Genomic DNA, 21,191 nt, shown 5'->3' on the forward strand with positions numbered 1-21,191 from the left:
CGAACATTCACGTGTAGCGAATACGACGTTTACGACATACGAAACAAAATGCAAATTTTCCGTCAACAAGTCCATTCGATGTGGAGCCAGCTTTACTTCTATATTTCGATAAAATAATTTTTACTGGATATCAGAACAGATGTTTCATTTTACGTCCATAAGAGTTGCTATAGCTGATAAACCCAGTACACTGCAATAAGTAGGTCATCCTGTATAATAGCGTGCAGCGTATATACCATTTGTAAAATAGCCTATTATACTTCGCATTATCACATCTTATCCCGTCTTATATACAGAACAAAATCGAGATTCTGCTCAGAGGAACTGTTTCATTTTAAAGGAATGTTCTTGTTATTTTGTGTCTGTTTGTGCGTATGTGTGTGTTTATATATATATATATATATATATATATATATATATATATATATATATATATGTGTGTGTGTGTGTGTGTGTAGCAAGTGTTTTGCATGTTCGTCACAATGTTCTGTATATAGCATGGCAAAGAGTGAAACTCGGCTCCATTTTCAAGTTCACCTATAGGAGCCTACAGAGAGGGGTCATACAAATAGAACATTAAAGGTTTCATTAAAGCCTGACAAACGTATACGTCATAGAAATATTTTGAGATTTATATGCTTCTTCGGAATAGTGATATAAAGAACAATCACAATTGGAAGCAAATTAAATCATGATCTCGATGACAAAATTATCTGCAGCTGGCTTGCCAACACATCTTCATTAAAATGTTTTCATTAATTTGAAAATAAAATACATTTCTCAATACATTACTCAACATTAAGTGGAGTTCCCCATGGGCTTACCGTCTACGCCAATCAGAAAAAATGATATTGGACTTGAAACTCTGTGCAAGTAACAGACAGGTCCTCCGAATTGTAATGTCATCTTCGACAAAAGAGTATACCAGTAATTTGTTATGAACTAGCAGCACTGTGTACCAGTTTTCCAGGAGCTGTTTTGTCTGTAAAGTAACTTAACCAGTGAAAAGACGTCTAGCTTCTTTATAACATTCTTTCTACGCCCGACTCCTCACGGCTTTTCAACAACCACTTTTACATCATAAGCTTCTTTTCTGTTTCCTACCTGAACTCAATCGGAATTTCAAAACACATTTTCGTTTACACTGTCAATCCATAATCTTCCCTGGCGACTGAAATCATTTTCAAAGATTACACGCCGGGAGGCAAATGCTATAATTCCAAATCCACAAAAACTTCATTTACGTCTTTCCACCAAGAGTGCAGATTCAGAAGCAAGCGAGTCCTATCCCGAGCGCAGAATATTCCGGTAAGCGTTTTTCCGTCACCAGCCTCGAGGAATCTCTAGAATTATGCCCAAGACATAATTCTCGGTGAAATTCTGTCCACTCTAGTTTATTCTACTTTGGAATGATCTATCAAAGGGCATTCGTTAAACCTCTCTGGACCGATTCGTTAGAGTATACCACGGACATTTCATTTTTTTTTTAAATCAGGAATACCACGGACATTGTAAACTGTATAGTTGTCAATGACACAGAAGGAGTTCGTGATTGCCAAAGTCGCCGTAGGCCCTATTTCAAAGTGCTGATTGATGGCATGTCGTTGTTGTTGCTGTATACGGCATAAAAAAGTGGCTCTGTAAAATTTTGGAAGGAGGCTTGATCACAGACTGTGACGGTACTAGAGGCGGTTTAGAGTTGGTACTGCTGGTAACAAATTCCTCGTGCATGATTTTCCTACATTATTTTATTCTCAGTGTTCCATACGTGGGTGGTAAGAGATCAACATGCTTGCTTGCTCCCGTAAACACTGCGAGGCTCTTATCAAATTTTACAACATGACGGGTGCATTGAAACAAGGATTCCGGAGATGGATATATAATATTATAGTCATATCAGGGAGGTAAAGTTGTGACGATGAGTTGCCAATTCTGTTTGATCTCATATATTTGTCATAAAATTCAAGTCCTTTGTTCTCTTTCTTAAAGTTATTAGAATAATCATTTTATTCTTTTTTTTCTACATGTACTGCATAATGGAATTTCTTACTTATACATCGACTCGAGAATAACTACCCAGGCAGACCGTGCAAATGAGATCGTGCGCACTTGTATGTTAATATTATGCTATTCTTCTCATTGTAAATTTGAGTGCATTGTTCTTGAAGAGCCAAATCACACTATAGTGGTCATACAACCAAAATAAAACCAAAACAAAACAAAACGTACCACATCACACTACATTGTCAGATTTACGACCACCATTCATGTGGCCAATGCTTCTTATTTATACCTAAACTAGATAGTGTTAGCTAGGAAGCCCCAAAGTTTGGTTTAGCTCAAAGCATAATAGCCAAGTAGGTTTTCCGTCATGCTGTGACGAATCAGATACTCTGCATGTTCAACATTTAAATCATGCATATGGCTTATCAATCAAATTCTCAGCCAGCCTGTCCAAAGCCATCAAATAATCTAACAAGATTAATACACCGCATGTGACAAGGTAACATTAGAAGGTAATGTTGACCCTGACCCACAGAATTTCGGGTTTAATGTTAATCATACTTATTCATTTTTTTTTCAGCGCACGTCTCATCCATTATCTACATTCTTACATGAAATTATTGTGACAGCACTAACCCCTGCCCATAAAGTAACCTTGATGGGTGACCTTGACGTCTATACCTATAGTCTGCATTGATATCAGCCTGCCTGGCATGACAGGAATTTGTCAATTTCCATCAAAGTGCAATTCCACCGCGCCTTTGGTGTCTTTCATGAATACATTTTTAAATCAGAATCTTCATTACATGTCCTTTTGTGATATGAAATAAGACACAAGAATAAGTTACATCCTTTGCATAATCCCAAGAGGGTCGTACAAGAATTAGAATTCATTGCCATCGTCAATATTGTAGTCTTGTGATAAAATCTCGCACATAATGGGCTGCAGGTGCTACTAAGTACATAAAGAAATTGATTGATTTTCAAAATATTTCTCTGCATAAATCATTCAATGGGAGGGTTATGAGGTCGTGACATTATCTCATCTCCTCTTCTAATTTGTGCTTGTGTAGTTGCAATTTCCTCCGTTTTCACTATTCGTTCACAACATGTGAAACTTCTACATTTCAAAACTTTCTCAGCTTACGTTCGATTCTGATGTAACTTCATTACCATTCTGTTCGTCTGATTCTACTCCGTCAATCAAGGTCAATTTGACGGTGATGGGAAATTAAACTTTGGAAGTCCATTCAAAAATGGTCAGACTGAGTGCAGGACCCCTTTTGTAAGAATGACCCTTGACCTGCAACAAGCAACATGACATCCATTCACATGACGAAACTTTTCAAACATCCTCCACATAATCATCATGCTAGACTTAAAGTCTCTCGAAGAGTGTGAGAGCCGAGAGGTGGAAGGGATAACCTGTCCACCTAACAGGTCGGAGCATGCAGTTCATGTGCTGTCAAATTGAGCGACAAATATACCGACGCCAACGCAGAGATTTTTCTCTTTTTTTTTAATAATATTTGCGACGACTTTGGCCTTCATACTGCTGATTTTCAAACGGATGGATTTTCAGAGATCTGTTTCCTATATGGAAGATGACAGTTACTGCACAGACATGACTACTACAGTATCATGGTATTATTATCGCATTTTGTTTTTCTTCCTTGAGAGACGTAAGTCATCACTTCCATCATTATCAATGTCCCGGGACGTTTCTTGACACGGCTATTTACCATCGATCATCACAAATGTCCCTCGAGCGCTGTGGATGTTTACTGTCTCCATATTCTAGAAGAACCGAATCATTGTCTGGTTTAAAGTTTGCCTAAGGGCAATTGCGCAGTTAGGTGGACATGACATGGATTAAAGAAATGTGCCTCTTTATCTTATTCTTTAATTTAGGTATCAACTAATACCATGGATGTTCACCAATCATTAAGGTCTCTCAAATTCAGTAGATTTTATTTTTCGTATTTGTTGGTTTTGCGAGATCTAAAACCATCATTTAAAATGTACATGTGGGACTGGGGACGCTGAAATTCACTAAAACGCAAATTACAGTGGGTTCCTTTTGAAAATTTTTCCTCAAAGTTTTGCTAAAGGGCAAAAGATGAATACATTTAAATACTTCAGAAGTCTTGTGACATTTTGTCAATTACAAAAGGGTGAAATGACCTGCGGAATTACTCCGGACAAATGTAACGTTACTAACCGTAACGTTACTAACAATGCTTTTGGGGGTCTAGCTAATAAAATCGGTTGAACTGCTAAAAGTATTTGTGTGAACATTTGTCATGATGCAATAGTTGAAATTGATGCAACACTTTGTTTGATGTAACTTGAATTTTTGCACACTTTTTGTTGCGAGACATTGATTTTTTTGTCATGTCCTTTTTCCGTAACGTTACGAACCAGCCCTTTTGGTTGCCATAGCAATTCTAATATTTATTGGATTGTATTCATTCTTTTCTATGTCATAAACCTGGGAAGGATGAACATGTTTTTAACATGATTTTGACTTGAAATGAATAAATGGTGATTTAGTAGTAAAAATAAATATCAAAATTTGTTCAAATGTAACGTTACTAACCGCGGAATTGCCCCTAAGCAGGTAGTCTGCACTGAAAGCCTTTCCTTCGTTTTGAAAATGGAATAAATAGACATATGAATAGATAAACAAACATATATATTCAATAACATTACACATTTTATATGTAGATGGGTTTTGTGTCTGTCTTAAAGTAATTTATGAAATTTACTTACGAAATACAGTTCAAGGACAGTCATATCCAAATTGTAGCATTGGTAATTATCGAACAAGCAGCACAGTAATGTTATTCAATTAACTCTGGTGATTATAAGACTAGTATAGCATTGGTTAAAATAACGAACACTAAACACAGTGATATTATATAAGTAATTCTACAGTAACTATATATGACACTAGCATTATTCTTTTGGTAAAGTGAACAAGAGAAACAAAGATGAGTCAAGAGAAAATACAGAGGAAGGGAGGGCGGATCAGAATAAGAAAACAGAAAAACAAGAAGAAATTGGAGAAGGAAGAGGAGGAGAAGAAGAAGTATAGAAGTAGAAAGTCAAGGTGAAAGAATAAGTGGAGGTAATCAGAGCGTTGAAGTAGACAGACACGCAGACAGACAAACAGACATAACCACGCATGGATTATGTGAGAGACCTAGTGCAGACAGACATGGGAAAAGGAAACACAACAAAGAGTACTTGGTTCTGGGGGAAGGTTTTGCGGCTTGGAGAGTTACATGACCCCACAGAGACCCCGTCAAACCGCTATACATGTACCTCCAAAAGCATCGCGAGATGGGCGTGGTTGGATGGAAGACAAGACCACATGGAGGAAACCACAGGGCCATTCTCCCTCCTGCGCTCTATTATCATTCGACTGCTGACTACTTTCGTCTAGACACATCACAATCTATTCCAGTCCTCAGTGCTCTCGCAGATGGTAATCTTGACACAATTTTCTGACTAGGTACGTCACTTCTTATTCAATTTGTTTTTAGTGATGTTTAAATGTCCACCGTCAGTATAAAGGCGAACAGAATCAACTAAACCAAGGAGCCCCTTGACTAACCGCAGACCTATTATCATGCGGATGGCCAGAAACTATTGAAATACGTCAGTTTGTTTTTTTTTTATATTTCAATAGGAGGTTTTAAAAATCCATATTCCTTTGCAATGCTTCCAAATCAATGTATTGAAAATCGCCCAAAGTCTTATAAAAGATAATGTCCTTTACTCGGGGTATAGCCTTGTTAGTGTATAGCACTGATTTTCTTGCTGTGGTCGTTGTTATTGTTTGCTGCTTTTGAATGGCTTTGTAATTGGGATTGCCTGAGTATTGCCAAGTAGGACCTACACCGAGGTCAAGAAGGACTACGGAATTAAAAAAAATAAATAAATAAAAAATAAAAAATAAAATATATATATATATATATATATATATATATATATATATATACATATATTGTATACATACATACTATATACATGTACACACATACATACTTATACATATATATTGGTCTTTTTACTCATACTTAGTCATAGCACTTTTCCTGGTGACATGTAGGCCTATATACTCATTACAACGTAGGCTGGAGTAGTCTACAGTTCATCCCAGTATTTTTGTCAAGGTCATCGATAATTATTATAGTTTCATAACTCAAAATACTACGGCGTATTTAAAGAACGCTATCCAAAGCGCATCAACGCTGAAATCTTTCAGTTCGCATTTTTAAGTCAATTAGATTTTAAGCTTGTGTTAACGAGAGGATTAATACATAACTTTTCATCGATTTCTAGTGATTGTGCTACCACCTCATTCCTTTGGTGGAAAGAAAAAATTTGTATACGGATTCCCAAAGTTTGTGTGTCATTGGAGCCGTTTCAATTTCTGACGCCGTCATGGCAACTAATTATCTCCCCTCCTCTCACGGCCGAGGAAGTGTTCGTGACCCATGAAATAGTGCGAGGCGGTAATAAGTTTCATCCACTCGGCGCGGAACGCCGATGAGATTGACCTTTACCCTCATAGCAACTACCAGTATCCCTCGCCCCCCCCCCCCCCCCCCCACCGTCCCCCTTCCCTCATTCATTCTCTATTTTGACTCACGAACTCACTTGTCAGCGCCTGCATGGTCGAGAAAATATTCACGAGGATACAAATTGCGGTCAAAAACTCCATAAAGCTGTCAAATCCTATATGTGAGAGTATAGGAAGATATGCACCGATGCACGGAGACTATTTCATCAGCTTTTCCGCGGACCAGTTTCGATCAGATTTGGCATGGCAGATAGATTCTGACTGAAACCATGCAAGGACTGATACAACCTCCTTTGGTGAAACCAAGGGATGTAAACATATTTGACCATATCGAATCATATCACCTCGTTTCCATGTTGGCCTAGCTCTATTTCATCTTCTGTGTTTGGATGTAGTGCACTCCGTTTTATTCTTTCCGTTTCATTCTATTCTTCTCTTAGTTCCCATGCCATTTGTATATTATTGTTCTCTTGCCGTATCAACTTTACGTGTTACTCTTTTTCATCTAAAATGTTGACGAAATCTAATATGTCCGTCACAATTGGACAGGAAATTTCTAGAAATTATACAAGAAAAATGAAAGATAGCGGGTCTTTCATGGCAGCAAGAAAGTGAAGAGGAGAAAACTAAGGTAATTATACAATGCACTTTTATCTGATTATCTCAACGGGAACATCTATCTTTTCTTCATGACGCTAGAAAATAAAACAGAGGAGAGGTGGTATTACCAGGGAGGTGAGTCTCACCTCCCTGGTAATACCATGGAGTTTCTACCTCCAAGGTAATAGTAGAGGATCAGAGGTCTAGTGCGAGTCGATGTATTTTCCAGGTGGCTTTTCGAATTTTGATTACCGACGTCTAACCACGTACGATCGTAAGATTTTAAACTATATCAGGCTACCTTACATTCCATTGCATGTCTTGTCACCTTACAACAAGACAAAATGAACTCCAGAATATTGTGAGTGCGAATATTGTAAGCACGCTCACTTCGCGGTTTCATGTTCTACGAAAATACACATCATGAAGAAAAATGTTTCTCTACGTTTCGCTTGACATTAAACGTTGTTAAAAGGGGGATGGCTAGTAACTGATCAGTGGGAATGCTGGGGGATGATCGTTCCAATCCTTGTGGGATTCATTTAAGAGTACATTATATGTCTATTGTTGTGTGAAAATTATTTGCTTCAGAATGGTCTCATATTCAAGTAATATGCAGTTCAATGTTTCCAGGTTAGCATGCCTGTATTACAGTGTCGGGGCGATCGTAATACACTGTACAGGCATGCTAACCTGGAAACATTGAACTGCACATTACTTGAATATGAGACCATTCTGAAGCAAATAATTTTCACACAACAATAGATAATAGATATGATGTACTCTTAAATGAATCCCACAGGGATTGGAACAATCATCCCCAGCATTCCCACTGATTCCCACTGATCAGTTACTAGCCATCCCCTTAAATAAATCGAGGAAAGTTGAATAAACACAAAGAATACGTTTCAAAACCCTTTCAAGTTTGACTGGTTTATAAAGAAAGCAGCATAAAATCGGTCATTACTATCATTGTGGTACATCTTAGCTGAGAATATAACGTTATCTCCGTTTCCCACTGGTTTGTCAATAAAAGATCATACCAGTAATTTTTTTTGATCAAAGGTGATTTTGATTTTATTGTTCTCAAAGCTTCATAATTCTGAATCAGCTACAAGTCTGGAAGGGATACGAATAGTATATGCCTAAGTTCTTCTGATGTAATTGAAATTAGAAATATTTGTGACAGATTTCTGTTCTAACGTATTGTAAGCTTTCAGCTTTCTTACTCCATCTGCTCTGGATTGATTTTTATTAATTCTCATTGACTTATGTAATGTCATTATATTTTTCGGAGTACTCAAGCTTTCCTCTTCAAAAAGTAAGGACATAATTATAGGCCTAATGAGTAACTGTGCGGGCATAAGTATAAAGGACTTAAAGGGAAGATAAACCCCAAGAGCAATGTGGATTGAGTGAAAGCAGCAACATTAGTAGAACACATCAGTGAAAGTTTGAAGAAAATCGGACAATCGATGCAAAAGTTATGATTTTTTAAAGTTTTGGTGTTGGAACCGCTGGACGAGGAGACTACTAGAGGTTATGACGTATGAGTGGACAACAATACCAAGAAAATATAAAGAAAATTCTACAAAAATCCATTTTTCATGAAAATTACAAATTCCATCAACTTGATATTGACATATGTTAGGGGTAGCAATTATTCCCCCTGCTTTCTGAAAGAGGTTGGTCCATTGCTCTTTCATAATTCTAGAAAAGTGAATTTTTCTTGAATTTCCTTTATATTTTCTTTGTATTGTTGTCCACTCATACGTCATAACCTCTAGTAGTCTCCTCATCCAGCGGTTTCAACACCAAAACTTTAAAAATTCATAACTTTTGCATCGATTGTCCGATTTTCCTCAAACTTTCACTGATGTGTTCTACTAATGTTGCTGCTTTCACTCAATCCACATTGCTTTTTGGGTTTACCTTCCCTTTAACTTTTTTTTTGATAGAAAACGCGACATTACCCTTAAGTAATTGCATTTCTTATGAGGCACTGAAGTTCTCAGAAGATTTGAGTTAAGCTTCACTTTAATAAATCCTTTACATTGAAGGTAGGCCCTACATGCATTCTTCTTCACGTCGTTTCTGAACTCGATTATAAGTATGAGTATTAGGCCTATTCAAACCGTGACAAACATAGCATTGCGCGTAAACATGCAAACATTCCATGACTTGCACACCCTACTCTAGTAGTATAAGTAGACTGGCGCACAGAATAATAAATAAACAGAAAATTATAAATATTGACCGACTGAAAGTAAACTAGCCCGACCATCATCGCGCCATGAAAAGATGCTAATGGGGCAGGTTGAACCATTTAGCTATTCAAGTTTTCATGCTTGAACCGCAGCTTTGCCTGAACTTTCACGAGGGTTCGTGTCCTCTCTGTTACCTCTGGTGGTTAACTTAGTCTGAGTTAAGTCGTCGCAATAAAGTTCAGTTTAAGTGTTATACAAACACTTATTAAATGCAGAAATGTCATCTACTGAATCTGTTAGACATAAACAAAGCGTGAGCGAATATCTGTGAACTTAAAAGTAGGCCTACATAATAATGCACGTCTTCGCACTTAGAGGTAAAGTGCAAAGTACTAAATATACCAAGGGCTAAAATAATAATAGCTTCAGAGAAGCGAAAGCTTTGATCTAGAGAAGACATTGTGGGAAAAAAAAAACACTTTCTTTTTGTCGCACGGAAAGTTACGGTAAAGGGTCAGTCCTCAATTTTGTACTGTTCACTTTATGGAAAAACACTAACATCACAACCCTGTGCCTTGAAAACCTTGCGTTTGCTTTATTGCATATGATTATACAATGATTCATAACTTTCTCAAACAGGCATTTCTATAGATAATAAACATCATGGAGTCCACTGCCAGTCATTAACCTCCTCAATACCACGATCTTAAACTACTAATGACATCTTCAGCACTTTATATATCATCAATAGTGATGAAAGACTTAATTTCCGCCATTCCCTATAAGAGCTATAAAATACGCGTTTCCCGAGCTTAGCCTTGGCCTGATTTTGAGGGTAACATGATTAGATAGCACATGACAAGTTATACGGTCTCCACCTGATGGTTATTTACGGGATTTCACACCTGCAAAATCAGACAATCTGTTCAAAAGTTATTGATTTTTAAAGTTTCTGTGCAATCAAGCTGGATAAGAAGACTACTACAGCTTATGATATCATGCACGTAGAAAGATACGTAGAAAGATAACGAAAATAAAAAGGGAATTTCACAAAATCTCCATTTTTTGATAAAATAGGACCTACACATTCCTTTGACTTGTCACTGACATTATACCATTCCCCTGCCTTCTGAAAGAGTCAAGTCAAGGCTCTTTTGTTACTCGAGAAAAGTGAAAATAATACGTTTAATTTTCTTTATATTCTTTAGGGGGCCTATATCGTTCTACACAGTCATGTGACATCACAAGCTGTTGTAGTCTTTTCATCTAGCGATGGTGGCACTGAAACTTCAAAAATTCACAACTTTTGAAGGTATCATCGGATTTTCCTAAAACTTTCACTTAGGTGTTCTATTAATATTGCTGCATTCTCTCAATGCACATGTGTATATGAAGTTGGTTTTGTTCTTTTGTGATTAAGTTTTAAAATGCACCACAAAGCCCTCTACTGTTTTTCGTACTGTATATAGGTTTTTCGTCTTTTGTTGTTGTTGTCGCCGTTGTCGTTGACTAAACAGCTGGAATCCAGTCATCAACCTGTTACACTCTTGTCTATAGCAACCGGTCTTGACTCTGAATATTTTGAGCCATCCATGATATATGATAATGCACTCTGGTCCGTTGCCTGCTATCGCTGGACATTTCTTTCCCCGGGTTTCTTTCCCTGTCACTACCACCGGCTGTTATCTTGCATCCCGTCTCAACGGTGATCGAAAGTAAGAGGTCCCAGGAGGGTTAATAAAATGTGCCACATGCGCTGTTATTCTCAACACCAGTCCCAAGCTTTCCACTCCTATACACAATAATCATCAAACAGCTCGCGATCTTGACACCGACAGATTCTGTTCCCCCAACTCGAAATCTGATGTCTTGCTTTCGGATATCAGATGGCGAAAACATCTCATTGTCGTACAGCATCATTATTATGAAACGAAAGCAAAATATTAAAGCAGGCCGAGGAAGATGTGCTATGAAAGATTTTTCATTGATGGTCTGCTTTAGTTGGAACACAGAATTTGACAACAGTCACATACCGATTTTTCAATCCGGTTGAAGTCATCATGTCGACAATAATTTTCTTGAACTTATAATATATTGAAACGATACCTTCCATACCTGACAACAATTATTGTAATCATTGGTAGGTCCCACGTGAAGAAAAGCTAATAGCTGTCAAAAATAGAACAATGACGATGCATTGAACAAGTCGGTATAGATCTCAAGTGCTGACAGAAATTGATCGCTATCAATCATTCTACTTAAACAAAACAAAAAATGAACTTGTTGTGTTGCTGTTATTTCTCAGTGAATAAGCAAATAGCAATTTAACTTGAGTAAGATCAACATTGTCTAGTACTATCATACTTCTATCTTACCTGGAGTGAAAGTTTGGCCACGGTATTTGGGCTCCTTCACATTATAATTCATAAATTGATATCCGTTTATCATAGCCTACCAATAAGGAAGGCGCCTAGTACCTCGATCCTTGGGCCTATAAGAGGTCTCAATCTTGAAATTGTGAACGGACACTCAAACCTATCTCCATCGTTGGATTGCTACTAAATTTTACCATTCGCCTTGACTTACCTCCGTCATCATAACATGAGGTTTTGTACGTGAATCCGGAGAGCGTGCTCCGTTCCCCCGCAACACCCTGGGCACCACCTGACCCTGAGCTTGCACCGTCCGCCTCCGCTCCCGTTGATTGTCTCGACGCCTGAGATGCTGATGTAGCAGAGTTTTCGGACACATGCCCCTCGCCTGACCCGAGCTCCCGTGCCCGCAGACCTTCCTCATCACCTCCCCCGGGCGGTGAAGCCCATGCCGAACGGCCGCCTACAATCAGCCCTAGAAACAGCGCGAGCGGAAGGACACGAACGCGACATGTCGCGAAATCGCCACGTCTCCGTCCACACTTCGCCATGACTGAAATTTCCCGCCAAAATAGCCTGCGAAATCTAAGAAATTTCACATAAGCAGAGCATTGACTGAGAACATTTTCTATTGCGGACTCCGTGGGCCAGCAAGGAGAGGGACAGTGCTAGCAGACGGTACGTCGAGTTGACTTCCCGGTCACGTCACGGGTTGACTGGTAAATGCAGACGTCGATCGTCTGGTATGCGCCACAGAGGGATACCCTACGTATTTTGTCGTCAGGAAAAAAAAAAAAAAAAAAAAAAAAAAAACCGAAAAAAAAAAAAAAAACGAAAAAAAAAACTGAAAAAAAAACTAATACAGTAGCTAATGGCAAGGTGCCTTCTATATGACTCATGCTTAAAGTACGTCCAAGGGAAGCGTGCATAGTCACGTGACGCTTTTCAAAGTTTTCCACCAATACGATGTACTTTCAACTTTCACCGAAAGTCTCCCTCCCTTTATATCAGAAGAGTAACTCCCCTCCATTTTCAAGTTGATCGATTACAAGGGGTATACAGTAAGATAACAGGTCAGTTTTCATCACTGACCAGATGACAATGATACTACGTAGGCCTAGAAATGGTACATCAAAGTTTTCTACATATTGTGTTTACATGACACATTTTGTTGGTTTGAACCCACTAGATGGCGACGACGACACTGCCTTATCTTACCCATGATCGAGTTCTTCAATAAAATGCTAATACAATTATTCTTTATCAGAAGGAAAGCAACTGCAACAACTTGACCCTTTTACAAAGTCATCTCTACTGCCATTCACTGGCAATCGAATTTTTCCTTAATTTTTTTTTTTTTTCGAACACGAGATTTATCCTCGGTGAATTTTGCGTATCTATTATGTTAATAAACCTTTTCATCAAGTGATAACATAAGCGATGTTTTATGAGAAGCTGTAAAATCTAGATACATGCAGTATGTAAGATAAAATCAAAGTTTATCCTGTGTAATGGCTTTCATTAAAGCTTCACGATTGCGTTCATTTGAGATTACTCTATCATTAGTATCAATAATGCTCAGGCAATTCAGCGGAAGCACGAGTTGTCGTTTATTCACTTCTAAGAATAATCAGTATAAGGGTCGACGGCTTCTATATGCCACTTTTCGCAAGCACTTATTTGAATTCCCCATGAATGTAGAGTGTTAGCATTTGATTAATAGATCTCACCAGGATGGATCCACTTGCGGCAACGCGTTCTTGTATCAATTCTATCATAATTATAAAGCAGGCCTCGGGATCGAGAAATGTATTTTGTTCAGGAGCGGCCTATAGAGGCCAAGTGGTAAAAGGGATGTAGTGGGGGGGGGGGGGGGGAGTCTGAGAACAAACCCGAAAATTCTTCGGGGTTGGTGTGATTTTGTTTTTCAAATTGTAATGGTATTATTTTAATTACAATTCAGAATATTTCTAAATTCATTCCTTCATTTAAGTGTTCATTATTGTTCAAGCTCATAAGGGACTTTTGTAGTACATAGTAGAACAAAAATAAAAAAACCAACAACAACACCGCAGCAGCTGTTGTCTGGCAGTTCGTTCTTGTATGAATCACGATATTAAACGAGACGTTCTAGAAAACAAAACTCCATCTTGAGCCCCTCCCCTCCAATATTCCTGCCTTGCCAAACCACACTCGACATTTAATCACGCACACGAGTCGCATTCTAAACTAGCGTTGCTCGAAAACATAATAGACATGCTTGGAATAGTGTGATTTTCTTTTTATTACAGGAATAAAAACCAATGACGCCTATGATTATATTCAAGGTCAAGTCCTCTTTGTAAAGACCTTTTAGCTCTGGCATGTCATTTCGTGACGTTTGACTTCGGCGGATCATAATTGTTATACATTCATAAGGGATTACATCTTCATCATCTAACCGAGAAAACAGCCTGCATTTTGCAAGAAAATATACAATGTACTTTCTCACACGACTATTCTTCATGGAACAGCAGAGGGCGCAAGTCACTTTTTGTCTCTTCTTTGCTGGGCCTTTTTTAATCTTTTATTCTTTTTTAAGGCAGAAAAGAACAATTTGCAGACAAATACACAAACAATGTAACCCTAAATATTTTCCGGGTCATTTTGAAATAGCAAAATGTACAGGCGGGTTGTGGCGTGTCGGTGTCACATACCGCATTTTACAAGAATCCAAACTCACATTATTTATCATTCTGAATTTATCTAATCAGATTATGCCAATATGCTATTTTTCTCGAAATTTCGCATTTTGGTTTCCACGTCAGGTCAGCAATCCTTTCGTTTTTCTACTTGTAAACTGAAGAAAGGAGATGTTAAAAATGAATGTTTTGACAATACATAATTGAAAAGTGCGAAAATGCTTATGCAAAATAAAAACAAAGCAAATTTATCACTAACGAGAAAGGTGAATGTTTTATTTCTTCTTCCTCCTTGTTTACCAATTCTTATATATTCTCTTAATCTTTATCTGTCATTGTTTAATCCGGAAGATCTTATGTGAGCCAAAAGCGATGTTATCTCAGGAAGGGGCAGAAAAAATATATATCTTTTGACTCTAAACCCATAAACATTGTACACACAAAATCATAGGAAACCGTCTAATTTTGTGGTTGAATAGTCACGAATGTGCTACATCTCCGCAAGCGTACAACCGATTTTCCCAAATAGGGTTTTAATTCTGTGCGCGAAATATGAAAGAACAAAGTGTAGAGGGGAGGAGTCAATTTAGCTTCTCCATCCTTCTCCCCTCCCCTTCTTCATCTTCTTCTTCTTCTGGTTAAGAAGAGGAAGAAGAAGAAGAAGAAGAAGAAGAAGAAGAAGAAGAAGAAGAAGAAGAAGAAGAAGAAGAAGAAGAAGAAGAAGAAGAAGAAGAATGTGATGCATATGGATTGAGAGAATGCAGGAATATTAGTAAAACACATTGCTGAAAGTTTGAGGGAAATCGGACAAACCGTTCAAAAGTTATGAATTTTTAAAGTTTAAGTGCAGTCACGCTGCTGAATGAAAAGACTACTTGAGTGTATGATGTCACATGCGTACAACGATATAAGGAAAATGTAAAGAGAATTTCACAAAACTTCATTTTTTCGAGAAAAAAAAAGTACATATTCCCTCGACTTGTTACTGGCGTATGTTAAGGAAAGTAGTATTCCCCCTGCCTTCTAAAAGAGGCAAGTCAAGTGCTCTTTTATTATGCGAGAGCAAAGTGAAAATATGTTAGATTTTCTTTTTCTTTATCCCGTTTTATTCGTGTGATACCACAAACTGCAGTAGTCTTCTCATCCAGTGATCGCGGCATTGACACTTCAAAAATTCATAATTTTTGAACGGATTCTTTGGTTTTCCTCACACTTTCACTGATGTCATGTGTTCTACTAATATTGCTGCATTCTCCTATTCATTATGGATATGAAGGTGAACTTGTCATTCAAATCACTTCCAAAAGAGTTCTTATTCATTTTTAGTTTGTAATCGACTTCACTTTTGGTTAGTCCATTACTAGTATACACTGCACGTGTATAAAGCAAGGAACCTCGTGACTAGCCTATTAGTATATGGTGCCTTGACATAAAAAGCACTGCCGCTTACATGCATTTGTATGTAGAGAGACTCTTATCAGACACGTTATGAGCACGGGTCTGCGGTCAAATCCGTTGAGCCACCACTCATTTTAATCATGGAGTTTAATAACTACCAAAACCTTTTTTTTTAATATCGATAAGCAATTTTCCAACCATCATTATACTTTGGCATAATTGCCTGAAGTCTAGAAGATAAGACACTAGTTTTCTCTTTCAGGAAAATTCCTATTCCAACACCATTTCAAGGGTCAGGAAGCAGGGACGATATTGTACTTGAAGGAGTCTTGAATCACTCTTTCATAAACCTCTTATGGTTTACTGGTTCTGCTCACACCATCACACAACCCAACTAAAACCTTACAGGCAGTGCATTGAAGTGCCTTTAGTCTCTCGAATCTGCACTAAAAAACGACATAACACATCAATTATGTACAGTACCGCATAGTAAAGTTCTTTTGTCAGTTCATTCAGTCGTGTTGAGAAGACTGTCATCAAGGTTGTTTAATTATTTACCTGTATAAAATGCATTTAACCTATAACTTGTTTGCAGATGTAATCACACCAAATCATGTATGTACAACATAAGTCTGATCTTCAGAATCAAGCAAATACATGGAAGTGTACAGGTTAGCAAACTTCACATGATGTAATGACTGTACATGTTTTTGTTGGCCACACGTGTTGGTTCCAAGTCACAGTAATATTAGAAAGAGAGTAGCATGGTACTAGCACCTAATTTCAAACTTCTGTGTCTGTTTGTTTGCTGCAATACATATATATATATATATATATATATATATATATATATATATATATATATATATATATATATAATTATATATATGAAGAGTTTGCTTGCAAAAACCGATAAGTCCATTTTTGAAGATTTTGAAGTACGGTCTCTGTCAGAAAGTACAAAATAATACCTTTTAAATGATATATTGGTCACTACATATAAAGGTACATTTTTGAAGTTATGGTCAAAAGAAGCAAAAAAATTCTTATTTTTCTCTTTATTTTTCTTGACCTTTAATCGCAAATATCTCCATTCGGCAATTGTGGACTTATCGGTTTTTGCAAACAAACTCTTCATATATATATATATATATATATATATATATATATATATATATATTTATCATTATATATATATATATATATGTGTGTGTGTGTGTGTGTGTGTGTGTGTGTGTTTCTTTTACCTGCCTGATGATGTTCATGTACAAGTTCTTAGTTCCTTTTGGCAAAGTTTAATCAATGCCACTTTTGGGATGAATTGGAGGTTTTGCTTGTTTGTTTGTTTTTTATTTCATTTGAAGATTGTGTTTCTTTTTCATGTGCACAAGTGCAATAATATCAAATGTGATATATTTCGGCATACATCTTTCACACTTAAAGCATACTTCACTCATACAACCACATACATGAAATATTGATGTCACGATTCTGCTTCAACTTACACTTTATTCTGTTGAACAGTAAAACTTTGACACAGAAGATATTCAAACAGAGACACTTTGGCAAACGAGATGAAATTCGCATCATGCGGATAAATAGATCATATTTTCTTATGTACTTAAAATCAAAACTGTACAATCTCCTGTCCCATAGACAAACCATGCATTGTTTGGGGCACTCTTAGTGGGTAAGTACCATCACAAGCCTTCATAGAGAGCTATGTAGAGATATGAAGCGAGGGGTGAGAGGAGCACACGGAAAAAATCTAGAGGGAGACTGCTGCACCATATTTGCATACAACTGTATTCGTCGTTTGTACATGGATTTCATTAAATTTGCTCAGCCTTTCCATACATGTACGGTATCACTCTACTTATTTGTATAAACTTATTCGTTACAGAGTTAAGGCAAAAATTGATGAGGCCAGATAAACCTTTTGCTCAGACAGCAAATCAATGCAAAAATCAACCCAAAAAAAAGGGGGGGGGAGGGGCCTACTCTTTAATTAGTTGGACTTCTCAGATATCACATTAGACTGTTTCTGCAATGTACTGTATCAACAATGTATGGGTGTTTCTTTTTCCTACAGCCTCGTAACGAAGCATTTAATTCACCTGCTCCTTCCCATTAAAGTTCCATAGGCAGGAATTCACTAAGTTGTTGCTACATAGGGCAAGCCTCCAGCAAGCTTTGTGGTTATTACGGGAAACTCTTGAACAAAGCATGCACAAAATCTAAACACACTTATAGAACTGGTCTATCTGAAATTACCTCTCCTTTTCAGTACAATTGTCCAATTCATTTTAAAGTGATCATAGTTTTGGTTGAGACCTAACTTCTGGGGCCCGTTTCATAAAACTTGTCATAAGTGACAAGTTGTCATAGATGTGACAAGCTACTGAAATCCTTGCATCTGATAGGCTGAGAGCAAATTTGTCATAGAAATGTGGCAGTTGTCACTAATGACAAGTTTTATGAAATGGGCCCCAGATTTCTAACATTTTCGGGTGAATTAATGAGAAACCTCCTATGAAATATGAAAGATCATGTAACTCAAAGTGGAATTCAACATCTATTTCATGAAAATGGTATTGAAATGGCTGAGATACCAAACACAGTGTAATCCTAATAAAAGGTGGGACTCACCTTTTATTATGATTGCTTTATTTTACTTTGTTTTTGGATATCTCTGCCATTCCAAAACCAATTTTCATCAAATATACTTTGAATTTGTCTTAGAATGGCATGCTCTGTACTATTTCATAAGTGGTTTCTTGGTATCTTGCAAAAGTTAAAAGCCAAATCCTCGCCTCCACCAATACTGGACCACCCCTTTAAGATTACATGTATTTTAAAAGAGGAACAAGCCTTGTGGTTAAAATGTGTAAATCAGAGACTGTTATCATCTTTACAAGATTGATTTTCCTCTAGCTGTTCAAAGCCCTGACTGCTTTCAAAATGAAGTGGCAAGAGCCACACTCTGCCCTCATGATTATTTGTGATCCCCTGGAAAGGCTGAGTAAACAACAATCTGTAATTTTTGTTAACACAGTCATGTACACTTACATGTGTAAAATAATTATAAAGCTGTTATTTTCGCGAATGAGGAGGTCACGGACATTTTCGTGAGATGTTGTTTTCACGATGTGACACCCAGACTATTGTAAGTGCACTATTAGCCTAGTGGACAGCGACATTTTTGCGTGTTGTTAAATTCGCAGTCCAGCCGTGATTCACAAAACCTAAACCCTCGCAAAAATAACAGCGTATACAGTATAAAGTAGGATATTTTCACAGCATGAAATTTTCGTGAATTGCCACTGGCATTCAATGCATATGGTGTCAACAGGAACTTTCTCATGCATTTTAATTTTGCAAATCTTAGGTCCCGCAAAATTCACAAAAATTAAAAAGCATGCAATTATTTCTGGTTTTCCAGTCTAAGCGGCACAACAAACATTTTGAAAGCCAAAATGTATTCCACTGAATATGAAATACTAAAAAACTAGAAATGTCGCTTTGGCGACTGGTATGCCTCCGCCATAATGCATGATTTTCCCAATAGGTCTAGATAGTACATGTGGACAATGTGTGATTACATTTTCACAAAATTGGCAAAATATTGAAATGACAAGTTTGTCACAAATGTGTTGAATGTTCACCTTCCTTGACCTAGGTTTAATTGGATGAATAAGAGAGCATGTATCTAGGGATTTAAGGACTTTAACTCGACTTTGACCCATTCATACATTTAGGCATTGAGTAATTTTCAAGGTACAGGTGTGGAGAAAAAGTGCAATTTCTGAATTGAATAGTAAATTGTTACCATTTTCATCTGGCCCTTGACCCTAACATTCATAAGATAATCACTTTCAGGTAGAACATGCATAATATGTACTAAGTTTCAAGATAACTTGATTCACTTCCGAGATATGGAGAAAAAAGTTAGATCAGCACTTTCACTTGATCTTTGACCTTTCGACCTTTGAGGCAAAAAAAAGAAGAAAAAAAAAACTTTCAAGAGAATATCTATTAGGTTACACATGTATGCATACACCAAGTGTAAAAAAAAATAACCCTGCTGGCATTGCATGATAGGAGGGAAATAATAAAATTTTGAAGTGTTGCACTTGACCTTTGACCCCTGACCTTTGACCCCATGAACCCTACATTCTCTAGATAATCACTTCCAGTCAGTATATGTATATACTATGTTCCATGAAGATACCTTGAACAATTTTCCAAGGTATGGAGAAAAAAAAAACTTTTAATATTTTTACTTGACCTTTTGACCTTTGACCTTTGACCTCATGACCCAAACTTTCACCAGAGAATCTTAATTGGGTAATACATGTATACACTAAGTTTCAAGAAAATATCTTCAGGCATTCAATAGATATGGTGGAAATAGTGAAATTTTATGTATTTGACCCTGACCTTTTGACCTTTGACCTTTGACCTCATGACCCAAACTTTCACCAGAGAATCTTAATTGGGTAATACATGTATACACTAAGTTTCAAGGAAATATCTTCAGGCATTCAATAGATATGGTGGAAATAGTGAAATTTTATGTATTTGACCTTGACCTTTTGACCTTTGACCTTGAGCATGTGCACCCAAAAGTTGATAGGCACAACTTCACCCCCTAATACACATACATGCCAAGTTTCATTAGGATACCTCAACGGGTTTTGATAGTTACCTTGTCCACAAAATTCATTACGGACGGACGGAAGGACGGACGGACGGACGGACGGACGGACGGACAACCCGAAAACATAATGCCTCCGGCACCACTTCGTGGCGGAGGCATAAAAAAGAAAGAAGTGATAACTACAAGTCATCATTCATGATTGAATGAGGATTCCTTTATCTCCAAACCATATCAGTGCCTCTTACCCACAACTTGGGTATCAGCAATAAATCATATCATCGCTGGCCAAGCCGCTTTTGATATAAAATATCCAGTCATTACTAGTAGTCTCTCTCCACTTGAGAATACAAACATAAGTGACAACTCACAATGTTCCATGCTTTGTGTGTGCAGAACTGGATTTTGTAGCAACATTTGCTGCCAACATTTGATTTATATCCTTGAAACTATTACTTTACTAAAAACAAGCAAACAAAGAAAATTCACACGCAGCTTTTACATGAGAGGATACAACTAAATTGGAGCATCAGGCTGTGTGCTTGTGCTTGGGGGAATACATATGACAGAGGTTTGCATTTCTCAATACATGAGCTGTACTAATCAGGCAGGATTATATGTCCCTTCTTCAGATGTTTGCACCCCTCTTCTACTTGTTGGGTACAGTGACAGATCATGTTC

The 21,191-nt window shown here is 37.4% G+C and overlaps 1 protein-coding gene across 1 annotated transcript in view; it reads right to left on the reverse strand.

Moving 5' to 3' along the window:
• LOC140244352 (bone morphogenetic protein 1-like) overlaps positions 1-12,325 on the reverse strand; it is a 37,871-nt gene extending 25,546 nt beyond the window's left edge. Inside the window, exon 1 of the mRNA XM_072323995.1 lies at positions 11,989-12,325. Coding sequence (XP_072180096.1) covers positions 11,989-12,325 — 337 coding nt within the window. The remainder of the gene's footprint in view (positions 1-11,988) is intronic.
• Positions 12,326-21,191: the final 8,866 nt, after the last annotated feature.

This window comes from Diadema setosum, chromosome 21 (genome assembly GCF_964275005.1).
Source record: "Diadema setosum chromosome 21, eeDiaSeto1, whole genome shotgun sequence".
In the NCBI taxonomy this organism is placed as follows: domain Eukaryota; kingdom Metazoa; phylum Echinodermata; class Echinoidea; order Diadematoida; family Diadematidae; genus Diadema; species Diadema setosum.